The 22,237-nt window shown below is 37.9% G+C and overlaps 1 protein-coding gene across 1 annotated transcript in view; it reads left to right on the top strand.

Annotated features, from left to right (window-relative positions):
* The window catches only part of ACMSD (aminocarboxymuconate semialdehyde decarboxylase), a 141,507-nt gene that overhangs the window by 73,516 nt on the left and 45,754 nt on the right, over positions 1 to 22,237 (top strand). The window contains exon 8 of the mRNA XM_007937567.2: positions 3,806 to 3,978. Within this exon, the coding sequence (XP_007935758.1) occupies positions 3,806 to 3,978 (173 nt within the window). The remainder of the gene's footprint in view (positions 1 to 3,805; positions 3,979 to 22,237) is intronic.

The raw sequence follows: 22,237 nt of genomic DNA, 5'->3' as shown, positions 1-22,237 counted from the left end.
AAAAAAAAATTGGTGGCAGACAGGGCAGGGCACCCAGGCTCCATCTGAGCACACAGACTGTGATGGAGTTCCTGTGGGCCCAGAAGGTAGGTAGGAGTGGGGGATGGCCACACGTCCATTCACCAAGTGGGTATGGGGTATAAGAGTAACAAGAGGAATGTCGTACCTTTTCAGTCTTGCAGGTCCTGAGTGTCCTTCGGGTTGCTGGAAAGCAGAACGTGTTCGTAAGCCCCAGGAATCTGCGAGAGCACTGTCTCTTTAAATATCCAAAATAGTCAAGCTACTTTTTAAACCTTCAAAATGGCGGCGCCTTCCAGACCAGCAAAAGTCCACAGCTCAGCCCACCTTTCTCTTCACCTTCTTTGTTTGTTCCCCAGCCACCGTGCACAGTCCTCCATGCAGTCCCTGACTAGCAGGGTGAATTTTAGATTAATTCTTAAGTCCTACCACCACTCGGGAATCTCCAAGCTGTCTGTGCCATCAGGATCATTCAGGATCACTGCCAGACCGCAGCTCTATATGTCTCCTTTTTTGGTATTTTCACGCAAATTCTTCTGCTAGTTGGGGTTTAGTCCACCTCTATATCCTACCCCTTCAAGGCTCAGGGATCCAGGATTACCTTCTGTGTCTGTGTTAATTGGTTTCCCTTTCCTTTGTTGAAGAGGGTCTATGCAGTCTTTCTGCCTAGTCTGCCATCTTGCCAAATCCCCCTTCCATCTTCTTTTGATATTCCCTGCATCATTCAATATCTTGCCCATAGAATCTTTCAATATTGCAACTCAAGACTTGAATTTTTTTCTTCAGTTCTTTCAGTTTGAGAAAGGCTAATCGTGTTCTTCTTTTTGGTTTTCTAACTCCAGGTCTTTGCACATTTTGTTATGATAATTGACTTTGTCTTCCCGAGCTTCTCTTTGAGATCTTCTGTTCAGACCTTTCATCTTGCTATCTTCCATTTGCATTAGCTACTCTCCGTTCAAGGGCAAGTTTCAGAGTCTCTTCTGACATCCATTTTGTTTTTTCTTCCTTTGCTGTCATTTTAATGACCTTTTGCTTTCTTCATGGATGATGTTCTTGATGTCATCCCACAATTCCTCTGGTTTTCAGTCATTGGCGTTCAATGCATCAAATCTATTCTTTAGATGGTCTCTAAATTCAGGAGGGATATATTCAAGGTGATATTTTGTCTCTCGTGGACTTATTTTAATTGTCTTCAACTTCAACTTGAATTTGCATATGAGCAGTTGATGGTCTGTTCCACAGTCAGCTCATGTCCTTGTTTTGCCTGAACATATTAAGCTTCTCCATCACTTCTTTCCACAGATATAATCTATCTGATTCCTGTGTACTCCATCTGGTAAAGCTCACATGTATAGCCACCATTTGTGTTGTTGTAAAAAGGTATTTGCAATGAATAAGTTGTTAGTCTTGCAAAATTCTATCATACAATCTCCAGCATTATTTCTATCACCAAGGCCACATTTTCCAACTACCAGTGATTCTTCTTTGTTTCCAACTTTTGCATTCCAATCACCAGTAATAATGAACACATCTTGATTGCATGTTCAGTCAATTTCAGGCTGCAGAAGTTGGTAAAAATCTTCAATTTCCTCATACTTCAGGATAGATCTTGAAACATTCTTTGTGACAATGCATGCCACATCATTCCTCTTCAATTTGTCATTCCCAGCATAGTAGAGCATATGGTTGTCTGTCAAAATGGCCAACGCCAGTCCATTTCAGCTCACTAATGCCTAGGATGTTGATCATTATGCATTCCATTTCATTTTTGACAACCTCCAATTTTCTTAGATTCATACTTCATTCATTCATTCCATGCTCCAATTATTAATGGGTATTTGCAGCTGTTTCTTCTTATTTTGAGTTGTGCCACATCAGCAAATAGAGTCCTAAAAGCTTTATTCCAACCATATCACTCAGGTTGGCTCTACTTTGAGGAGGCAGCTTGTGGATGGCTTTAACAAACAGGAGTGTATTCTCTTACAGTTTGGAGGCTTTAAGTCCAAATTCAAAGTGCCAGGCTCTAGGGGCTGGGTGAAATCCCTTCAGCCTTGGCTTCAGCTCTGCCTCCTGCTCCCAGCCCACTGAAACTGGAAGCTTTTCTTCACCCAGGCAGCTGCTGGCTGCAAGGCTGACAAATCCAAGGTTGACAAGTAAAATGGCATAGTCCCAATGTTACCAAATACGGCAGGCCACTAATTCAAGTCCAATAGGCCCAAGATCAGCAGGGCATGGCAGGCTGTTGAACAATGACTTAGCTACATGCAGGGTTCAAGCATGCCAAAGAGCTGGAGACCTTCCTCAAAGCTGCTTCTTATATACAGGAAGCAGACTACATCCCTAAAGCAGCTAGTCAGCTGCTCCAGTAGATTCCACCATGGAACTGATTACTAATCTCACCATGGGGAATAACTACATCCAGCTGCCCAGCCACTCAACCAACCCCAGCCAAGTTGACAACAACCTTAACTACCACACAGCTCTTCCCCAGTTGTATTTTGAGTGCCTTCCAAGCTGAGGTGCCCATCTTTCAGCAAGTGTTTCAAGCAGTGTTTCAGGGCTATTCATAAAATTTTCCAGTAATACATAAGGAAGTGTTTCATCACTACTTATAAGGTTTACACTAGTCAATTCTCTTTGAGAAGTGTATGGCTCCTTCCTTCTTCTAAGTCTGTCTTAGTCTGGTAGCTCTGCTGAAAACCTGTCCACCATGGGTAACCTTGCTGATATTTGAAATACCAGTGGCATAGCCTTCAACCTCACAGCAGCACACAAGCCACCACAGTATGACAAACTGACAGATGTGTGGTGGTCTCTAGAGGTAAGGTAAATTTCTGATTCTTGAACACACACACAATCAAATAGTACATGCTTTTCTCTAACCAGGAGCTCTGGTGGTATAGTGCCTAAGGCATTGAACTGCTAAGCAGAAGCCTGGTGGTTCAAACACATAAGTCACTCCTCGGAAGGAAGGTTGGGCAATCTACTTCTGTAGTGATACTGCCTGGGAAAACCAAGGAGGGGTCGCTATGAGTCGGATCTGATTTGAGGGCAATGCATGGTGTTTTTCTCTAAACAGCATATAAAAGACACCTTTCTATGTCAATAAACATATTAACAGCATTATTTTTTATGGCTTCATGCATGACATTACATTTTATGGATGTTTCATCATTATTTAGATATTTCCCAGTAATAGGATGTCTTTATTTTGCTGTTATAACCATATTACACTTGAAAATACTGACCACATATCTTTACATACTTCTCTCTTTAGCATAAATTCCTCACAACTGAATTCCTAGACAAGTTAATGTCATTTCTTGGCTCTTCTCCCACCATTTGGAATGCACTTTAAAAAAAAAGAAGAAGAACTCACTGCTATGGAGTCAATCTGACTCCTAGTAACCCCTCCTGGGGTTTCCGAGGCAGTATCTCTATGGAAGTAGATTACCCAATCTTCGTTCCTAGGGTTTGAATTGTCAGCGTTCTGGTTAGCAGTCAAATGCCTTAGGCACTATGCCACCAGAGCTCCCTGGAACACACTGTTGTTGTTGTTGTTGTTATGTGCCGTCGAGTCGGCCCCGACTCATAGTGACCCCTCCTTGGGTTTCCGAGGCAGAATCACTACGGAAGTAGGATTGCCCAACCTTCCTTCCCCTCACACTAGGTCCTTTTAAATATTGTTAATATAGACTGGACTACAATAACTTCTTGCACCAACATCAGAACTGAAAGGAATCCTTTCCAATCAATACCAGCCCTCAGTAATGGATTTTCCTTGCAGGTGGTGCCTTCCCCTTCACATTGGGAAGAATCTCCCATGGATTCAGCATGCGTCCAGATTTGTGTGCCCAAGATAACTCAACCAACCCAAAGAAATATCTTGGTTCCTTTTACACAGATTCCTTGGTTCATGATCCTCTGGCCCTCAAACTGTTAACAGACGTCATAGGAAAGGTAAACTGGGATTATCATTCAGATAGCTTATGAGAAGCAGAGTGTTGGATCAGCAACCAATTACTTTGCCTCTTTCCAAAACAAGGATGGAAGAAAGGGACTAGAAGAAAGGAGAGAAACAGTGAAATTTGGAATTAAGTTTGCATGATTGTTTCCTGGACCTCCTTCAATTTAGAGTATTTATCACCAGGGAACTATTATCCATGACAGAGAAACCCTAGATAATGGCTGGGTATTTCCAAGATCAGACCCTCTTCTTTGCAAAGGAAGTATCCTCAGGCATTTGTGTATCCATCTAAGATGACAGGTGGTAATGTAGTAAGCAAAGGAACCCTAATGGCACAGTGGTTAAAGGGGTCAGCTGCTATCTAAAAGGTTGGTGGTTTGAGCCCCCTAGCTGCTCCATGGAAGAAAGATGTGGCAGTCTGTTTCCATAAAGATTCATAGCCTTGGAAACTTTGTAGGGTCACTCTGAGTTGGAATCAACTCGACAGCAATGGGTTTATTTTTCACTTGGAATGTGGTAAGAAGAAAAGAGCCACCAGTTTTAAAATCAAATTAATCTGGGTTAAAACTCTGAATCCACCTCTTACTAGTCAGGCAAATTGTGAATCTAATCATTCTTATCCACTAAATGGAGACAACTGGAACATTAATGAAGAAGAAAAATCCAGTGCCTGAAAATGGCACTGGACAGGTAGGCAGGGGAAGATGATGAAGGGTTTTGAGTACCATACCCTGAAATTTCTTCCTGCAATAAATATGGCCTCATTTGATCAGAAGGTTAGCATGGTGGTACTTTAAATTCCATAAGAAAAAGTCTTTCTTCTATTGTGGTCAGCTAACAAATCTCCTAGTTGATGGTATGTCTGTTTTTAGGTAGTCTTTGAAAATCCGACCTCAGTTATTTAGACAAATTTTAGACAAAAGGCCTGTTGAATTAGTGAAAAGTCTGAAATAATTAATATTTCTATTCCATTTTATTACTTTTCAATATCTCTAAAAGTTTCCAATTTGTCCTAAGGACAATTTTTCTTAAAGAATATGAGCATATTTAAAGGTTCACAACAAGGTACTTGGATTGAGATTAGATTAGAAGGTTTTTGAAATCTTCTTTGGCCAAAAAAAAGATCTTTTATTTAAAAGTTGTAAGTAGTTTTCTATCTCCAGAATATAGACATTAGCTCATTTTAGGTTGTTTCTCTGATCTGAGACAATCACTAGAAGATAAACGTTAAACATTCTGATTTGGTCATAAATTATGTGGTTGAGTCATGTGTTTGAGCCTTCTAGCTTGAGCCTTCTAGTTGAGCTTCAGTAAGCCTTCTAGCTTACCTTTCCTGTGACATTCCTACGACAATCCCTAGGGAGATGGATGCTTGGTTGGAGAAGTTGGTTGTGACTTGTGATTGTTATTGGTTTGAAGGTAGGGTGATGGGGAGATGTAAGTAGAAAATTACAAAAGAGAGAAACTGAAAAATTATCTCTTGCTGAGAGTCTTTGTGAGACTCTACACTTAAAGGAATGTGGAAAAATTGACACGGATTTCGGAAACAGGTCATTCTCATTACTCCCCTATGCCTTATCAAGCCTAGTATTCTTGGAAGTTGCAACATCAAAAGAAAACAGCCTTGGCAAATATAACATCTGTCTCATGAGGGATAGCATCAGCAGTGATCTCCAAACAGCATCCAAGACAATATACACTGACCAGGTGACCAGAGCAGAAAACGAAGAATATGGCAAATGCCTAATGATAACCAGCAGATAGATATGAGTGTACCCATTCTGTGGACCCCCAGAAAAACTCAGAGAGTACTTTGCAAAGCTAATAGTACTGAGATCTTGCATCCAAACTGTGAAGATTTGAGCTATTATAATTTGGGCATTAAAGCAAATGTGTCATTTTATATGACCTCACAGCTTGGCAAATCCAGGACATATAAGCAGTATATATTAATCATTCAGGATTATATTCAAAATATTAATGCTTCCTCATTGTAGTTATATTCACATTAGCAATTTCTCTTTTAAAAACAATCCCAAAACCAAAATGGCCAAAGAAAGTCCTATCGTGGCAATTGGGCTAAAGAGCAACCTATCCAGATTACAGCCAGAGAAGAGAATGCTGAGGAGAGAGGTCTAGGAAAGAAAAAATTGGAACTTATAGGTTATTTGGTGTTCTTGAGAGCTTAAAACTATTCTTGCCAGGCATTTGACAGATCTGGGGAGGTGTTAGGAATAAACACATAAAAAATTAAGCAAATGAAAGAACTCCAAGAAAATAAAAATCTACATGAGGGCAGGTAAACATTATATGCCATTTCAATCAGCAGTAAACAATATTTATAGATATGGTATAATGGTGAAAAAAGCAGATTTACACTCTGGGGCAAGCTCCTTATTGCATCAGAGACCTGTAAAGGTTCAGATTGGGTATTGTTACTAACACTGTTCCTCTCTTTCTATGAAAAAAAAAAATTATCTTACCTGGATTGCATCCCCCTATGGCCAGTTTGCAGTTCCCTGAAATCATTTTCATGGTTTTGGCAATTATAGGTCAGCAGAAATTATGACAATGGAAACAGTCAGGTTGAATTTCTAGAAACTAAAAAATTTTCTAATACTCTTTCTGGCTTGGTTGATAGTGGGAGGAATAGAATAATACGTGCATTTATATTCTTAAGATTTTTTCTATTTCTAACAATTTATCAATTTAACCAGAATATTTAAAGTAACATAGCTTGCTAATTTATAAATATTACTTTTCCACATTTACATTGCATTAAATAATTTTATTCAAACATGCATCTTTAACATAGTGCCTTGTCACTTAGAAGCACTATCTGAGGCTTCAAAATAGTTTTAATATATATATAGAGAGAGAAATTGCCATAAATAGACTCTTAATGAGAGTGTTTGCCACGTTTCTAAATATTGAGATTAATCTTCAACCTACTATCATTAGAATTTTGTTCTGGAATTGGAGGGGACTATAGGACTCATTCATTAGGGAGCTCTGGTGGCATAGTGCCTAATGCATGTGACTACCAACCAGAAGGCCAGCTGTTCAAACCTACCAGCCACTCCTCAGAAGGAAGATTGGGCGATCTACTTCCATAGTGATTCCCCCTCGGAAATCCAAGGAGGGGTCGCTATGAGTCAGATCCGACTGGATGGCAGTGCACTGAGTTGCATTGGTTGGGTTGCATTGCTGCATATAGGACTCGTTCATATCCGAGCACACATAGCATTCTCTTCCAAATTGATTCACTACTGCTGCTTATCTTTGGCTTGTAGTTTATTCTTTTCAGTGGTTTCTGTTAGTCTCTTGGTTTCCTTCTGCATTCCTGATAATTGTGGTTCCAAATGATAATAAAATTAAGTTAAGAAAAGAAATAAAAATGGGAAAGAAAATGGAGTGCAAAAATAAAAGGTCCTGGAAATTCCATTTCTCCAACACAAATAGTGAATAGTGCTTAAGAATTCAGAGCATCACTACCTTATCAGAGGCGTGATCATGAGTAAATTACTTTATTTCTCTAGGCTTCAGTATTGTTCTTTTTAATCAGTAAAATTGGAATCACAATAGTACCTAATTCCTGGGATTATTAAGTATTTTAAATAAGATAACCACAAAAAGTATATCATATGACACCAGGTTCGTAGCAAGTGCTCAATAAAAGCATTTGATAAAGGTGCTGACAGACATTTAAAGAACAAAACTACAGTGAGAAAAATTATGATAGTACCAATTAATCTGCAAGATTTTTCAAACATCTTGAAACATTAGCGACCCTGTGTTAGACTGGGTTCTCTAGAGAAACAAAACCAGTAAACCTTAGAGAGAGAGAGAGAGAGAGAAATTTATCTTAGGAAAATGGCTCACACACTTATAGAAGCTGGTAAGTCCAAAGTTCTTGGATCAAACATCAAGCTGGAGGCTTTTCCCGACTCTTGCAGCTGCAGGGGCTGAGGAGCTCAAGGTTGGCAGGTAGTGTACTGGCTGTTGACTCCAACAAATGATGAATCCAAGATCACCAGGCCAAATGGTGGATTGTTCACTCTCGGACAGCTGTAGGCAGCACAACAGAATCCTGATCCACAGAAGAGTGTCTCTTTTCCCAGAATGTCCATAAATATACTGGAAGCAGGCCACAGCCCTAGGGAAACTCCTTTTCAACGGATTGGCTGCTCAAAACATATTCATCTGATCCCATCATAGGAATAACCACATCACAACTGCTTAAACCACACAGAATTGTGGTCCAACCAAGTTGACACACAGCTCCAACTATCACAAACTCTGTTACAAAATCATTAAAGAACTGAATTAAAGGAAATAACCCTCTACCTAAATTGAACATTGTTGTTGTTATGTACAGTAAACAAAATATGCTTCTCTGGAAGACTTCAGTCTTCTATCAAGATGTAATCAAAAGTGAAGTGCTGACAGACATCAGCAAAAATGGTAGAGTAGGGGACTCCAATCACCTGTCCCTCAAAAAAAGAAAGAAAATAATGAGTAAATTTGTCAGAATCAACTTTGTAAAGACTCTGAAATAGTCAAAGGTTTATAGCAATCAAGTGAATGCTGAATTAAGAAAAGGTGATTTAAACATTTTAAGAGAGTTTTGTGATATTTTAGCTTAGTCTTGTCCCCCTCCAGCTTCGGTACACAGTCTTGAAGACAGCAGCACATATTCTAGTCTAAGTATCTGGTTCTTAAAATAGTAGAGCAACCTTGTCCCCAAAGAACTGTGTTTGGGAACACATCTGTTTTGACCTTTCTGAGGGTTCCTTAAATGACTGACACCAGGTGTGCCTTCTTCACCTAACTCAGCATTCTCTGAGAGAACATTCCTCAAAAACACTGAAAGACAAAGAGACAAGCAACTGCCACCTGGGGCAAAAAAATTATACTTGGGGCAAACAATTAGTATTAAAAACCTTAGAAGGAAAACTTCAGAGAGTTGTTTTGAGGAATAAGGCTTTAAAAAGCTCCTGCATATATTGGGGAATTGAGAAAGCAATGCATTACCCAGGGTAAGATACATGCTGAGAAAAGACCTAAAAAGACCGTATACTTTAAGTTCAGCTAATCTTAAAGCTCAGTGCAGCCAGGAACTGAAAATTAAGGCAGGGTTGTAAACAGCCCAGATAAGCATTGAAAATACCCCAATACAAAGCCAATCTACAAAGACCTGGAGAGGGTTTTTTCCTTCCTTTTTTTCTTCCTTTTCTCTTTTGTCCAAGGTGTTTAAGGAAATCTTTGTCAAAATACTAGCTGACCACATCTGAAGGAACAGAGACTTTAGAGATCACACATGACAAAGAATAATTCTTTAAAAAATAGTTTAGAAAAATCACTGAAGAAATAAACAACCACAAACCACAGCAAGCAACAACAAAACATTGAGAAAAGTGAAGAATCTGATTTCTAAAAATTACCACATTATAATATACAGTACGTCCAATTTTCATCATGAAACTAAGAGGCATGCTGAAAAACAGAGAGAAAAAAAAGAATGGCCCATTAACAGGAAAAACTGAAATTGACAGAAACTGTCCCTGGAAAGCAAAGACACTGGACTTACTAAACAAAAAATTTAAAAGACATAAATAAGCTCAAAGAGCAAAAGAAAACCATGGACAAAGAACTAAAAGAAACTAGGAGAACAATGTCTCAACAAATAGAGTTTCAATAAAGAGAAATTATAAAGTGAAACCAGATAGAAATTCTGGAGCTAGAAAGTATAGTAACAACTATAATGCAAATTTCTTTAGAACATTCCAAAAGTAGATCTGAGCAGGCAGAAAAAATAATCAGTGAACCTGAAAATAAATTAATTGAATAGAAACAAAAAAGAATGAAGAAAAACAAAGAGCCACAGACATGAGGGATACCATCAAAGGTATTAACATACAGATAATGGGAATCCCAGAGTGAGAGGAGAGAGAAATGGGGGCAGAAAAAAATGGTTTTCAGAATAATGGCTGAAAACTCCCCAAATCTAATAAATAGACATTAATCTACACATGAAGCTCAATAAACACCAAACAATATCAAAATGTTGAAAGGTAAAGCAAAGAAAGAATCTTAAAAGTAGCAAGAGAGAAGCAAACCTTCATGTACAAAGGATGCTCAATTAAATTAACACATGATTTCTCATCAGAAAGTGTAGAAGCCAGAAGGCAGTGGGATTGTAATATTTAAAGTGCTGAAAAAAATTTTTAAAAGTCAAGAATTCTGTATCTGGCAAAACTAACCCTCAAAAATTAAGAAGAAATTAAGACTCACAGATAAACATTAGCTGTGAGTTTGTCAGCAGCTGACTAGCCCTATGAGATATGCTAAAGGAGTCCTTCAAACTGAAATAAAAGGACACTAAACAGTAACTTGAAGCATTTGAAGAATTAAGAATGATAGTAAAGGTAACTACATAGACAATATAAAAGCCACTATTATTATATTGTTTGTTTATAATTCCTAACTTTTCTGTATGATTTAAAAAATAAATACATAAAATAATAATTATAAACATAAGTTAATGGGCACATAGTGAATAATTTGTAATTTGTAAGAATACAACCCAAAGTGGTAGATGGAGCTGCATAGGAACAAAGTTCTTAGAGTATATTATTGAAGCTAAGTTGATATTAATTAAAGCTAGATTGTTATCAGTGTATGATGTTAATTGTAATCTCCAGGGTAACCACTCAGAAAACAACTTAAAAATAATACAGAAAAAGAAAAAAGAAGAGAATTAAAACAGAACACTACAAAAAAAGAATCAAACACAAAAGTAGGCAGTAATGGAGAAGATGAGGAATAATAAAAGATAGAAAATGGCAATGATTAAGTGTAAATATATTAAACACTCCAATCAAAAGGCACAGATTAGCATAATGGATAAACAATATGATCTAACTACATGCTATCTACGAGAGACTCACTTTAGGTTCAAAGACACAAATACGTTAAAAGTGAAAGGATGGAGAAAATGGTGCATGGAAACAGTAACAGAAAGAGAGCTAAGGTGGCTACACTAATATCATCACTTTTCTGTGCCTTCTAGCTCCTTAACATTTACGACTGCTCTAATTCAAATTACTAGAAGGCTCTGGAAGCATTAAAAGTTTCTTTACCATCAAAGAAAGATTTTACTATGGTGTAGTGCCTAACGCATTTGACTGCTAACCAGAAGGCTGGTGGTTCAAATCCACCAGCCACTCCTCAGAAGGAAGGTTGGGCAATCTACTTCTGTAGTGATACTGCCTCGGAAACCCAAGGAGGGGTTGCTATGAGTCAGATCTGACTCCACAGCAGTGGTTTGGTTTGGTTTAGGGCTATTCCAGGTAGTAGAGTACACACACTATACACATTAGAAAGATTTCCAACAAGAGTTCAAAGAAAATAGGTTTTCTGCCTGATTTCCATCTAACCTGAAATTTAATTTTAATACTTTAGTCTATATATTCTGGTTAAATGATGTTTTCCTGTGCATGTAATCCTCAATAGAGTGAAAGCCTTTTATGATGTCTCTGGTAGCATAGTGCCTAATGCACTTGACTGCTAACCAGAAGGCTGGAGGTTCAAACCCACCAGCCACTCCTTGGAAGGAAGGTTGGGCAATCTACTTCCATAGTGATACCACCTTGGAAACCCAAGAAGCGGTTGCTATGAGTCAGGTCTGACTCCACGGCACATAACAACAACACAGATTTCCTGAGAATAAGTGTATAACTTTATTCATCTTCTAAAAAAGTTGTGGTGAGAGAGTTCAAGTTCTAGCTGTACCACTTGTTGGCTGGATGACCTTTAATATCAAGTCAATTAACCACTTCTCAGTCTGCTTACTCAACTGTAAAATGGAGATGATAACCAGAGTTTGGTGTGAGGATTTAATACAATAATATACCAAAGAACTAAACAAATGTCAGGGATTTATATCAACTATTCCAGTGCTGTACAAATAGTAGATGCTAAGTTAATGGTTGCTTAGATGAGTTGTATAATAATGTTGATAACATAAGACTCATCTTACTTTGCATTGATGGAATTAGGCATTTGACTGTGAACCAGAAGGCTGGCAGTTCAAACCCACCAGCCGCTCCTCGGAAGGAAGAATGGGCAATCTACTTCCATAGAGATACCTCCTTGGAAACCCAAGGAGGGATCTCTGTGAGTCAGATCCAACTCAACAGCAATGAGTTTGATTATTTTTCTTTCTCCAGGAAGTTATGTCTCAGAAAACTAACAGAATCCCTAGTATACTAAAATTTTTGTACTAAACTATACTACAACAGGGTTATGTCTCATTTACTGAAAATACTACTAATGAGACATGCTAATGAGAAGAGTTAATTATTCCTTTTCCACCATTAGGATTTATTTAGTAAAGCCTCATCTTTCAATGTTTGCAGCATTCCCTGAAAATGCAAAAAAGTGAGTCTTCCCCAGCAGGTGAGAAGTTTATAACTTTTCTCTGACAGGAATATTAATCACTATTATTATCATCTCAGTAAGTCTTTGACTTAACAGGGAGATGTGTGCTGCTGGCTTTGAGGAGAGGAATATATGTTGGAGCAAAGTGTTGGTACTGAGAAATCGATAACAAATTGATTTACATTACTGCCTAAAAAGGAAAGCCGGTATCTGGTTAAAAGGTATAATTTCAGGATCATACAAGAGGCAGCCATGGTACCTGAAATGCTTAGCACTATAATTAGTCCTCTGGGTTTAATAGTCTTTAGGAAGATCTTATAAGATGTAGATATTATCAAATGTTCTATTATCACATTAGCATAGATATCCTTAAAAACTGCTTCATGATCATGGTAGACTCCAAGGGGATAGAATTCTGGATTCCAGACAAGAAGGAGAAGTTCCAGCTTTAAGAAGGCCAGGATCAGGTATATCACTTGGGAATCTCAGATGTCACAACAGCCTTAGTTACCCCAGCAAGGTTGCATTAGTGGGAAATGAGGCAACAGTCAACTAAGGTCCTAATATATGCTGTAACCCAAGATTCCATATGTAATTCATTTAAAGCATAATCAATTTACAGTTACAATAGGTGCTAGAAATAGTAATAGAAAAATATTTTCAACTCAAGAAGTATTTTTAAGCATCTACCAGGTAGAAGATTGGAATTAAGTAACAGAGTGTGTGGTCTTCATCCTATAGGGTCTTAGAACTCTTATCCCAACCTTTTTCTCTGCTACTTTCTCCTTTCCCTCTGAACAAGAAACTCAATTAATGAAAACTCCACTTCCTGTTCTTTTATGCCTACTTCTTTCTCCCTTAGGAAATTACTTAGAAACTAGAAATGGTCAAAAGTTAACCAGAAGGTATCAATAAAAGGTATGCAGATATAAAACAGTTAGGAAAAATTCACAAACCAGATAAACACAAATGGATAGTTAATCTCCTGTAGAGAAGAGTTGTGAACAATACTACTAAATAATAATTAAAACTTGCCAAATCATGTGTTTGTTCAGTATTCTGTGATAAGCATCAAAAGCATGACAGTATCAAAGATCAGATTAGGAAGGAAAGCAGGAAGCATGAATTGCAGAGGAATGGTCTTCATTTCTGCTTTTAAATCATATGCTTTCTCCTCATTAAAACAGAACAGACATTCTCTTTAAAAATTATTTATTTATACCAGTAGAGGTTGTAACATTGGGAATGGAAGAATTCTTGACTAGAAAGCAAAATTAATTTCAAGATCTCATTTTCATGTTAAAGTAGTTGACAAACGTAATATAAGCATGGGACTTTTAAAAATCGTGTTGTGTTTTGGAATTGTAAACAGCTTTAGCAAGAAGAAATTAGAAACAAGGATAAATTGACCTCCAGTGAATCTCAAACAGGCAGTTCAAAAGGAGATCAGCTGTTGGCACAGATGTGAGTAGATATAACCTTAGGTCTTTAGGGCTTCTATTAGCTAGTGTGTTTGCTTGGTTTCATACAGTAAGGAATACAGAAATCTGGAAACAGACTTGTTAGTCTATCTATCATGGACTTCCTCTAAATTTTATTATACATGCTTCCTTATCATTTCATGTAAATGCATTCATAAAACCTAAGAAAATATTTTCTTTGGTGAAAATTAAAGTACCATTTATCCTTACAACAGCTTAAATTTAGAGTATTTAGAACACATTTAATATTTCATGCCTAGTTAAAATCAGACTAACCTCTTTCATACATTCAAACATTCATTACTTCAGCAACACTAGAAATAACAGCTCTCAAATTGATTATAAGCATGTGTCAGAGGTTTATTTGAGAAGAGGCTTTATGAAAAGTACAATTCAAAGACTAAATCTTGGCAGAAATACTGTATAGGGGAAAAAGTGGTTAGGTAATTATTGTTAGACTGGATTTAAGAGAAGAAAAAGAAAATCTAGTTTAAAATGATTAGTGTCTTTGCAAGAGTGGTTAAAGATCTTAGACTAGTCCAAGGCTAGTTGAGTGGCTTTCCCAGAAGGAGTTTTTAAGTTCATTAAAGCCTATCAGAAAATTGCTCAAGTGTTTTATCAAGGATTCTAAAAAGAAAAAGAAAAAAGTATTCTAATTATCCCTCAGAAAGAGCAGCAAGTCACATCAGACCACAAAGTTCTGCTTCAGCTCAGGTTTGAGACAACTTTCTTACATTTGTTGGAGGCCACATATACCATGCTAAGGAATCTAGGGTTTACCTTTCGAGCAATGGGGAATTATTAAAGATTTTAAGCAGCATTGTCCCATGATCAGATTTGTATTTTTTAATTTTGTATTGACTGAAATAGATGAGACTGGAATCAAGGATATCAGGTAGAAAACTATAAGTCACATCAGACCACAAAGTTCTGTCTTTGTGTTACCTTATTACATACCCAGTTTAATTCAACAAGTAGATATCCATATAGCAAAAAAAAATAGTGAACCTTGATCCTATTTCATAAAATATGCAAAATTTAATTTGAGATGGATCACACACCTAAACAGAAACACTAAAACTATAAACTTCAAGACAGAGATACAGGAGAATATCTTTCAACCTGGAAGTTGGCAAAAATTTCTTAGACAGGACACAGAAAGCAATAACCATAAAAATACTTTGACAAATTAGATTTCATCAAATGAAATACCTCATCATAAGACAACATTAATAAAATGAATAGGCAAGACACAGAATGGTAGGAAAAAAGTCACAAGACATATATATGTATTTGATGGAGGGCTTACATCCAAAATATATAAAGAATTACTAAAACTCAATAATAAAAAGACAAACAATCCAATTTCAAAATGGACAAAAGGCTTGAATAGCCACTTTCTAAAACAATATCTGTAACTAGCCAATAAGCATAAGCAAAGGTGCTCAACATCATTAGTTCACCAGGGAAATTCAAATCAACCCACAATGAGAAACCACTAAACATCTATTAGTAGGCTAAGGGCAAAAACACTGACAACTCCAACTGCTGGCAAGCATATGTAACAACTAAAACTTTCATATATTACAGGTAGAATATATTTCTACCCTATGACTTGCTGGGTACACAGGTATGCTACCTTTCTCTCACTGTCTCCCAAGCTGCTAATAGACAACAACAGCTTCTAATTATTCCCCAGAAGGAGCAGCAAGTCACATCAGACCACAAAGTTCTGCCTTTGTGTTACCTTAGTACATACCTTAGAAGGAAATCATTGCCCTCTGAAATATCCAAGATCTCTGTTAAGCTAACTTAGTGGAATAAAGGAAGAAGGGTTGTTCTCTGGCATCAATAAATCTAGTCTGAATAAGGGCAATATATGATGACCACTGCCTACAGGGTGCCTTCCATTTTTATTACCCTTTTTTACACTTTATTGTCCTCTTTTATTACCCCTCCCCATACTGTTCTGTGCACATGCTATCTGGCACATAGACATGGCTGTCCAATAAGCTACAAACTGGGATGTGCTGGGATGAGATCTACCATTACCTTGTGGACAGGATCCTAATTTCAGGCACCAAAGACTGACAATGACATATGCTGTTCTACTCAGCCCTGTCCTGTTAATAATAAATACATGTTGACCTCAACATTAGAATAGTGTCCTATCTGTACTCTGCTATATACAGACCTTGTGAATATAGTGACATTCCATGACCCAACAATTTTTAAAACCTTTTTTTATGATTTGGGTGAAAATTTACAGAGCAAATTGGTTTTTCATTCAATAATCTATACACATTCTATTTTTGACCCAACAAATTTACACTAGGCATTTGCCTAAGAGAAATGAAAATATATGTCAATAAAGAAAACTTGTTCGAGAAAGTTCTAGCAGCTTTATTCAAAATAGTCAAGAACTGGAAACAACTTTAAATGTCCATCTGCAGAAGAATAGATAAATTGTCTTATATTTGACATAATGGCATATTACTCAGCAATAAAAAATAATAAATTACTGGTACACACAACATAGAAAACTCTTATAGAAGGCTTAATGAAAGAAGCTGGACAACAAAGAATATGTGCTATATGATCCCTTTCATATGTTCTAGAACAAACAAAACTAGTCTATGATGAAAAAATAAGAGTTATTACATTTGGTCAAAGGTGCTGAGGGAACCATGACTGAAAAGGAGCATAAGGGAACTTTCTGGGGTGATTCAATTTGATAGGTGTATATGCATTTGTCAAAACTCATCAAACGGAACACGTAAGAATTTTGCATTTTACTCTATGTAAATATTGTTGTTATAAGCTGCCTTCAAATTAGCTCCTGACTCAGGACAACCCTATGTGTTACAGAGTATAACTGGTCCTTTGGGTTTTCTTGGCTGTAATTTTTATGGAAGCAATGTACTAGGCCTTTCTTCTGTGGAGCGGCTGAGAGGGTTCAACCTGACAACCTTTAGGTTAGCAGCTAATCACAAACCTCTTGCACCACCAAGACTCCTATGTAAATATTACCTAAAAAAAAAAAAAAAAAATTCTGTAGTGATATGAGTTAGCAAATCAACAGATACTTTCTGTGCAGTCTAGGCTTGAGAAAACTAGTAAATAAACTGAGTAAAATGCCAAATGTCTCACTGTCAGAGAAGGTATTCACAAATATGAAAAGTGGGAAGAAAACTAGAATGTACCCTGTAGATTTTTTATAGGAACTGTACATACGAATACAAAGACATGGTTCTCAATGTAGCTAGATAGAGAAATATAGATATAATTAATATATGTATTTCTCTATTTCATAGCTTGATCTGCTGTGAGGGCCTAGAAGTAATTCTGCATCTGTAGCAATTATCAACCTAGTGCCCAGATCTTGGCTTCTAGATACCATTCTCCACTATAAGGAAACTCAGCTACTTGGAGAAAAGGAAAGTACAAAATGAACAGGAACAACTACTGTACCTGAGAGTAAGGAAATACTCAAGAAATAGTGCAGAAATAGCCTAAGGACACAGGGGCTAACTTTGAAGGGGTCCACATTGATCAAATTTCAGAAAATCTGACCATCAAAATAAACAATGATAGTAATGGAGTACAACTCAAAGAATAAAGTCCACAAGTTTGAAATGACATGAATGAATGAATGAATATATATAGTATAAAACCCCAAACCCAAACCCACTGCCATCAAGTTGATTACAGCCAATAGTGTACCCCATTGGGTTTCCAAGGCTATAAATCTTTACAGAAGTAGATTGCCTCATCTTTGTCCTGCAGAGCAGCTTGTGGATTTGAACCACTGACCTTCTGATTAGCAGCCAAATATATATATATATATAAATTCTGGTGGCACAATGCCTAAGACATTAGGCTGCTAACCAGAAGGTTGGTGGTTCAAACCTACCAGTCACTCCACAGAAGGAAGATGGGGCAATCTGCTTCCATAAATATTTACCACCTCAGAAACCCAATGGGGGTCACTATGAGTCAGAATCAACTCTCTCTCTCTCTCTCTATATATATATATATCCATCCAAAACTGTTGGCATTGAGTCAATTCCAACTGAAGCAATCCTATAGGGTTTCCAAGGCCATATATCTTTACAGAAGTAGACTACCATATCTTTCTCCCACAGAGCAGTTAGTGGGTTTGAACCACTGGCCTTTTGGTTAGCGACCTAATGCTTTAACTACTGTGCAACCAGAGTTTCTTATATTATAGATAATTATATAAAAATTGGGAGCTCTGGTGGCATAGTGCCTAAAGCATTTGACTGCTAATAAGAATGTCGGTAGTTCAAACCCTGATTTTGTACATTTATTTTTATATAAATAAATGTGTGTGTGTGTGTGTGTGTATAAAGGGTAAAGCTCTTTCTTATAATTAACGAATATAGAAAGAATGATGGAGTTAGAAAATTATCACTGGGTGACAAAACCAGCAGGTGACATTTTGATAAGGAGTAAGATGTCTACTAGATAACAAAATACTTCCAACAAATTACTTATTGAGTATAAAGGAAAAAAATAGTAACTTTATAGTAATATTTACAGTACTATCTGGCGGGCACCAATAACTAAATGATGAAAGTTAATCTCAATACTAGGACAAAATGATACCATGTGCCCCTGCAATGATGCACTGAAAAAAGACACAGTATCACTTCCGTAGTATTCCTACCCAAAATGTATAATTTGTATCTTATCATGAAGAAACATTAACCAAACCCCTATTGTCAGACATTCTACAAAATAATTGGTCTGGATCTCAAAAATACCTAGGTCAAGAATAAATTCTCCACCCAACCCCAAAGAAGAATTGTTTCAAACTACGGAAAACTTCAGAGACATGACAGGAGCTCTGGTGGCATAGTGCCTGAGGCATTTGACTGCTAACCAGAAGGCTGACAATTCAAACCCACCAGCCACTCCTTGGAAGGAAAGTTGGGCAATCTACTTCTGTAGTGATACTGCCTTGGAAACCCAAGGAGGGGTCGCTATGAGTCGGATCTGACTCGACAGCACATAACAACAGAGACATGACATCTAAATTTAATGGGTAATCACCAATTAGATCCTGGACTAGAAAATATAATTCATATTTTGGGGACAATTGACAAAATTTGAATATGGACAGTGGGTAATACAATAGTATTTTATCAGTGTTAAATTTCCTTATTTGAGAACTGTATTGTGGTTATAGAAGAGAATGCCCCTTTTCTCTTAGGACACAAACACTGATTTACTTAGGAGTAGGAGGCCATGAATCTCCAATTTACATCTAGTTAAGAAAAATATGTATAATACATAAATATCTATTGTTGTTGTTAGGTGCTGTTGAGTAGATTTCTACTCATAATAGCCCTATATGACAGAGAACTGCGCCCTAGGATTTTCTAGGCTATAATCTTTACAGGAGCAGATCACTAGATTTTTCTCCCACAGAGCCACCGAGTGGGTCTCAATTGCCAACCTTTTGGTTAGCAGCCAAGTGCTTAATCGTTGTGCCACCAAAACTCTTTCCTTCAAATATCTATACAGAGAAAACGATAAAGCAAAAAGGCAAAATGTAAACAGTTGGTGAACCTGGGTAAAGTTTAAATGGCAGTTCCTTGAATTTTCTTGCAACCTTCCTGTAAGTTTGAAATTCTGTCAAAATAAAGTTATCCCCCTGCAAAAACTGTGGCATATTCTTACCTCTTCTAACTTCACAAAAGGAAGAGAGCACCATGAACAGCCCAAGGCTTGTTCCTAAGGGGCCAGACATACTGACACCCTCCAACCTTTTTACTAACTCTGACACCAACCATCCCTCCCATGGCACTCTCTACTTCTCCGCTGGGTTCAATAACTCATTGCAATGGCCACACAGAACTCACAGACAATACTCATGATTATGGGGTTTATTAAGGAAGTAACAGGCAACAATTCAGGTTCAGGAACACACTCAGGATACAATTCTTTGATCAGAACAATCTCCCCTCTGCTATACCCTCAGGCATGCCCCTCTGGCCCTTGGCCTCTCAGCCTGGCCTCTGCCTTGCTTGGCAAAAGCTCTTTTAGCTCTACCAATAGGTACACCTAAGTGCACCCCACTCCATCAGCAAGCCTCCTGCCCAAGGGCACTCCACTTTCTTGCTCTGTGGGCCAGAGAAGCCCACTGCTCTCTCTCTCTCTCATGCCTCTTTGTTCCACTGTGATGGTCTCTCTCTGCCAGGTATCTCTCTCTGCCAGGGTGTCTCTCTCTGCCAGGTGTCTCTATCAAGGAGGACCGTGCAGGGACCTTGGGTCCAAGGACACACTCTACCTCACCACCAGCTCTTCTCTCTTGATGGCAGTGAGATCTCCTTCCTGCCTTTAACTAATTCACTGTCGTCAAGTTGATTCCAACTCATAGCAACCCCTCTTTGGGATTCTAAGGCAGTATCTCTAGAGAAGCAGATTGTCCAGTCTTCCTTCTGAGAAGTGGCTGGCAGGTTTGAGCATCCAGCCTTCTAGCTAGCAGTCCATATTAAGCCTGGCAGACTGACAAAACTAACCAATCCCAACATCAGAGTTCTACACACCTTATTTGCATGGTCCCAGCCAGTAATCTGGTATGAGTTACAAAGACCATGGCTAAAAAAGCCATACCAAATAATTCAGTGTACTCCACCCCCACTTTATTAATCAAAAAAAATTTTTTTAAGACTTCAGGGCTAGATAGGGCATACCAACTAGAGGAATCAGGATTAGAGAGAAACAGCAAAGTTTGGTACAGCTAGAAAATAAGTGACACATTCAGAAAATAAGAGGACATACTCAGATTGAGAAATTTTGAGGAAAATCAATAAAAGATATGGGAAGTATAACTGCCTGTGAGACAGCCTAGTAGATATGCCTACCAGGCAGCCACATACCCAGGACTTGAGGCTCAGGAGGTAATCTTTGATTATGGATGAAACTGTTACCATTTCAGGACAAAACTTGAAGACAGAGAGGGCTTTGTGAAGAAGACCAGATGACAACAGCTAATACCTTAAGTTGGAGCCAGCCTGCCATGAATCCGCAGTGAGGGAGTTGGGAGATAAACATTTTCCTCTCCTTCTCACATTTCCTGCCTGCACCATTCAATAGCTAACTCCATTGGAAGCCTGAGGGCAAAGAAATTTGTTGTGTAGTTCATATACCAGATAGTGGTAAAGAAGGATGGACAGTGGTCTGGAGGAACAAATAGAAGACAATTGGGGGGGAGGGGTCATGGGAGAGAGCAAAAGGGTAAAAGACAGTGAAAATGAAACAGAGATAATGAGAATGAACATGATGTTGAATAAATACTTAGATGAAGTCTTCCATATTAGACAACATGTTAAGTTTTAATTGTCTGTGAGACAGCCTAGATGTCTACCAGGCAGTCACATACCCAGGACTTGAGGCTTAGGAGGTAGATCTTTGATTACAAATGAGACTGCCTTGAAGCATAAAAGTAAGAATGAAAGAAAGAAAGCTAAGCCAGAGCCAGAAGGAACAACAACACTGGGAGTAGAGTGGTTTCAGAAATGGAGAATAGAGGGGGAATGCCCACAAAGAAGACAGAGGCCAGTGAGGTAGAAAAAAACCTGAAAAAAAGGTGCAATGAAAAATATTTGAATAAAGTGCTTAATAAATTTTCACTGCTTAGAAGAGGATATGAAAAATAAGGATTGAAGAGTGTCTATTAGATTTAGCAGTGTAGTGATAGGGAGAAAGTCAGATGTGCTGGATAAAAAGCTAAGCAAGTGGTGAAAAATGGAAATGTCAAGTGTGGAGTTACTTTTTTTCCCCCTTAGCTTGGGCTTTCCTCTGTAAGCAAAGCCTGAGACAAGGGTTTTATTTTGGAAAGTAATTCCAAAGAATGAGAGTGGGGGACACAGAAAAGTTGGATAGTTTAGGAGGGAAAGCCAACACAAGTGTGTGTTATCAACTGGCCATCACATAAGCAACTGGGACTCAATCCATCTGAGACCTTCTGGGGAGCTATGTAGAATGTGACTGAGAGTTGTCCCCCTGAACAAAAGAGGGAAGCAACTCCTATCCACCAACTCCTGTCTCCTATTCAAAATGTAATACAAGTGACTCATAGCAACCCCTCCTTTGGTTTCCAAGGAAGAATCTCTATGGGAGTAGATTGCCCAGTCTTCCTTGCAAATACAAGTGATGTCAGTAAAAATGATGGAGTAAAGATGTTCAAATACTCTATCGTTGTCAAAATTGTCAGAATCAACTTGTTCTTTTTTTTTTAAGTCCAACTCATAGAAACCTAAAAGGACAGAGTAAAACTGCCCCATATCATTTCTTTATA

This window comes from Orycteropus afer, unplaced genomic scaffold, assembly GCF_000298275.1.
Source record: "Orycteropus afer afer isolate SDZICR_OR568_19922 unplaced genomic scaffold, OryAfe1.0 scaffold00004, whole genome shotgun sequence".
In the NCBI taxonomy this organism is placed as follows: Eukaryota; Metazoa; Chordata; class Mammalia; order Tubulidentata; family Orycteropodidae; genus Orycteropus; species Orycteropus afer.
This window is presented reverse-complemented; position numbering and strand designations above follow the sequence as displayed.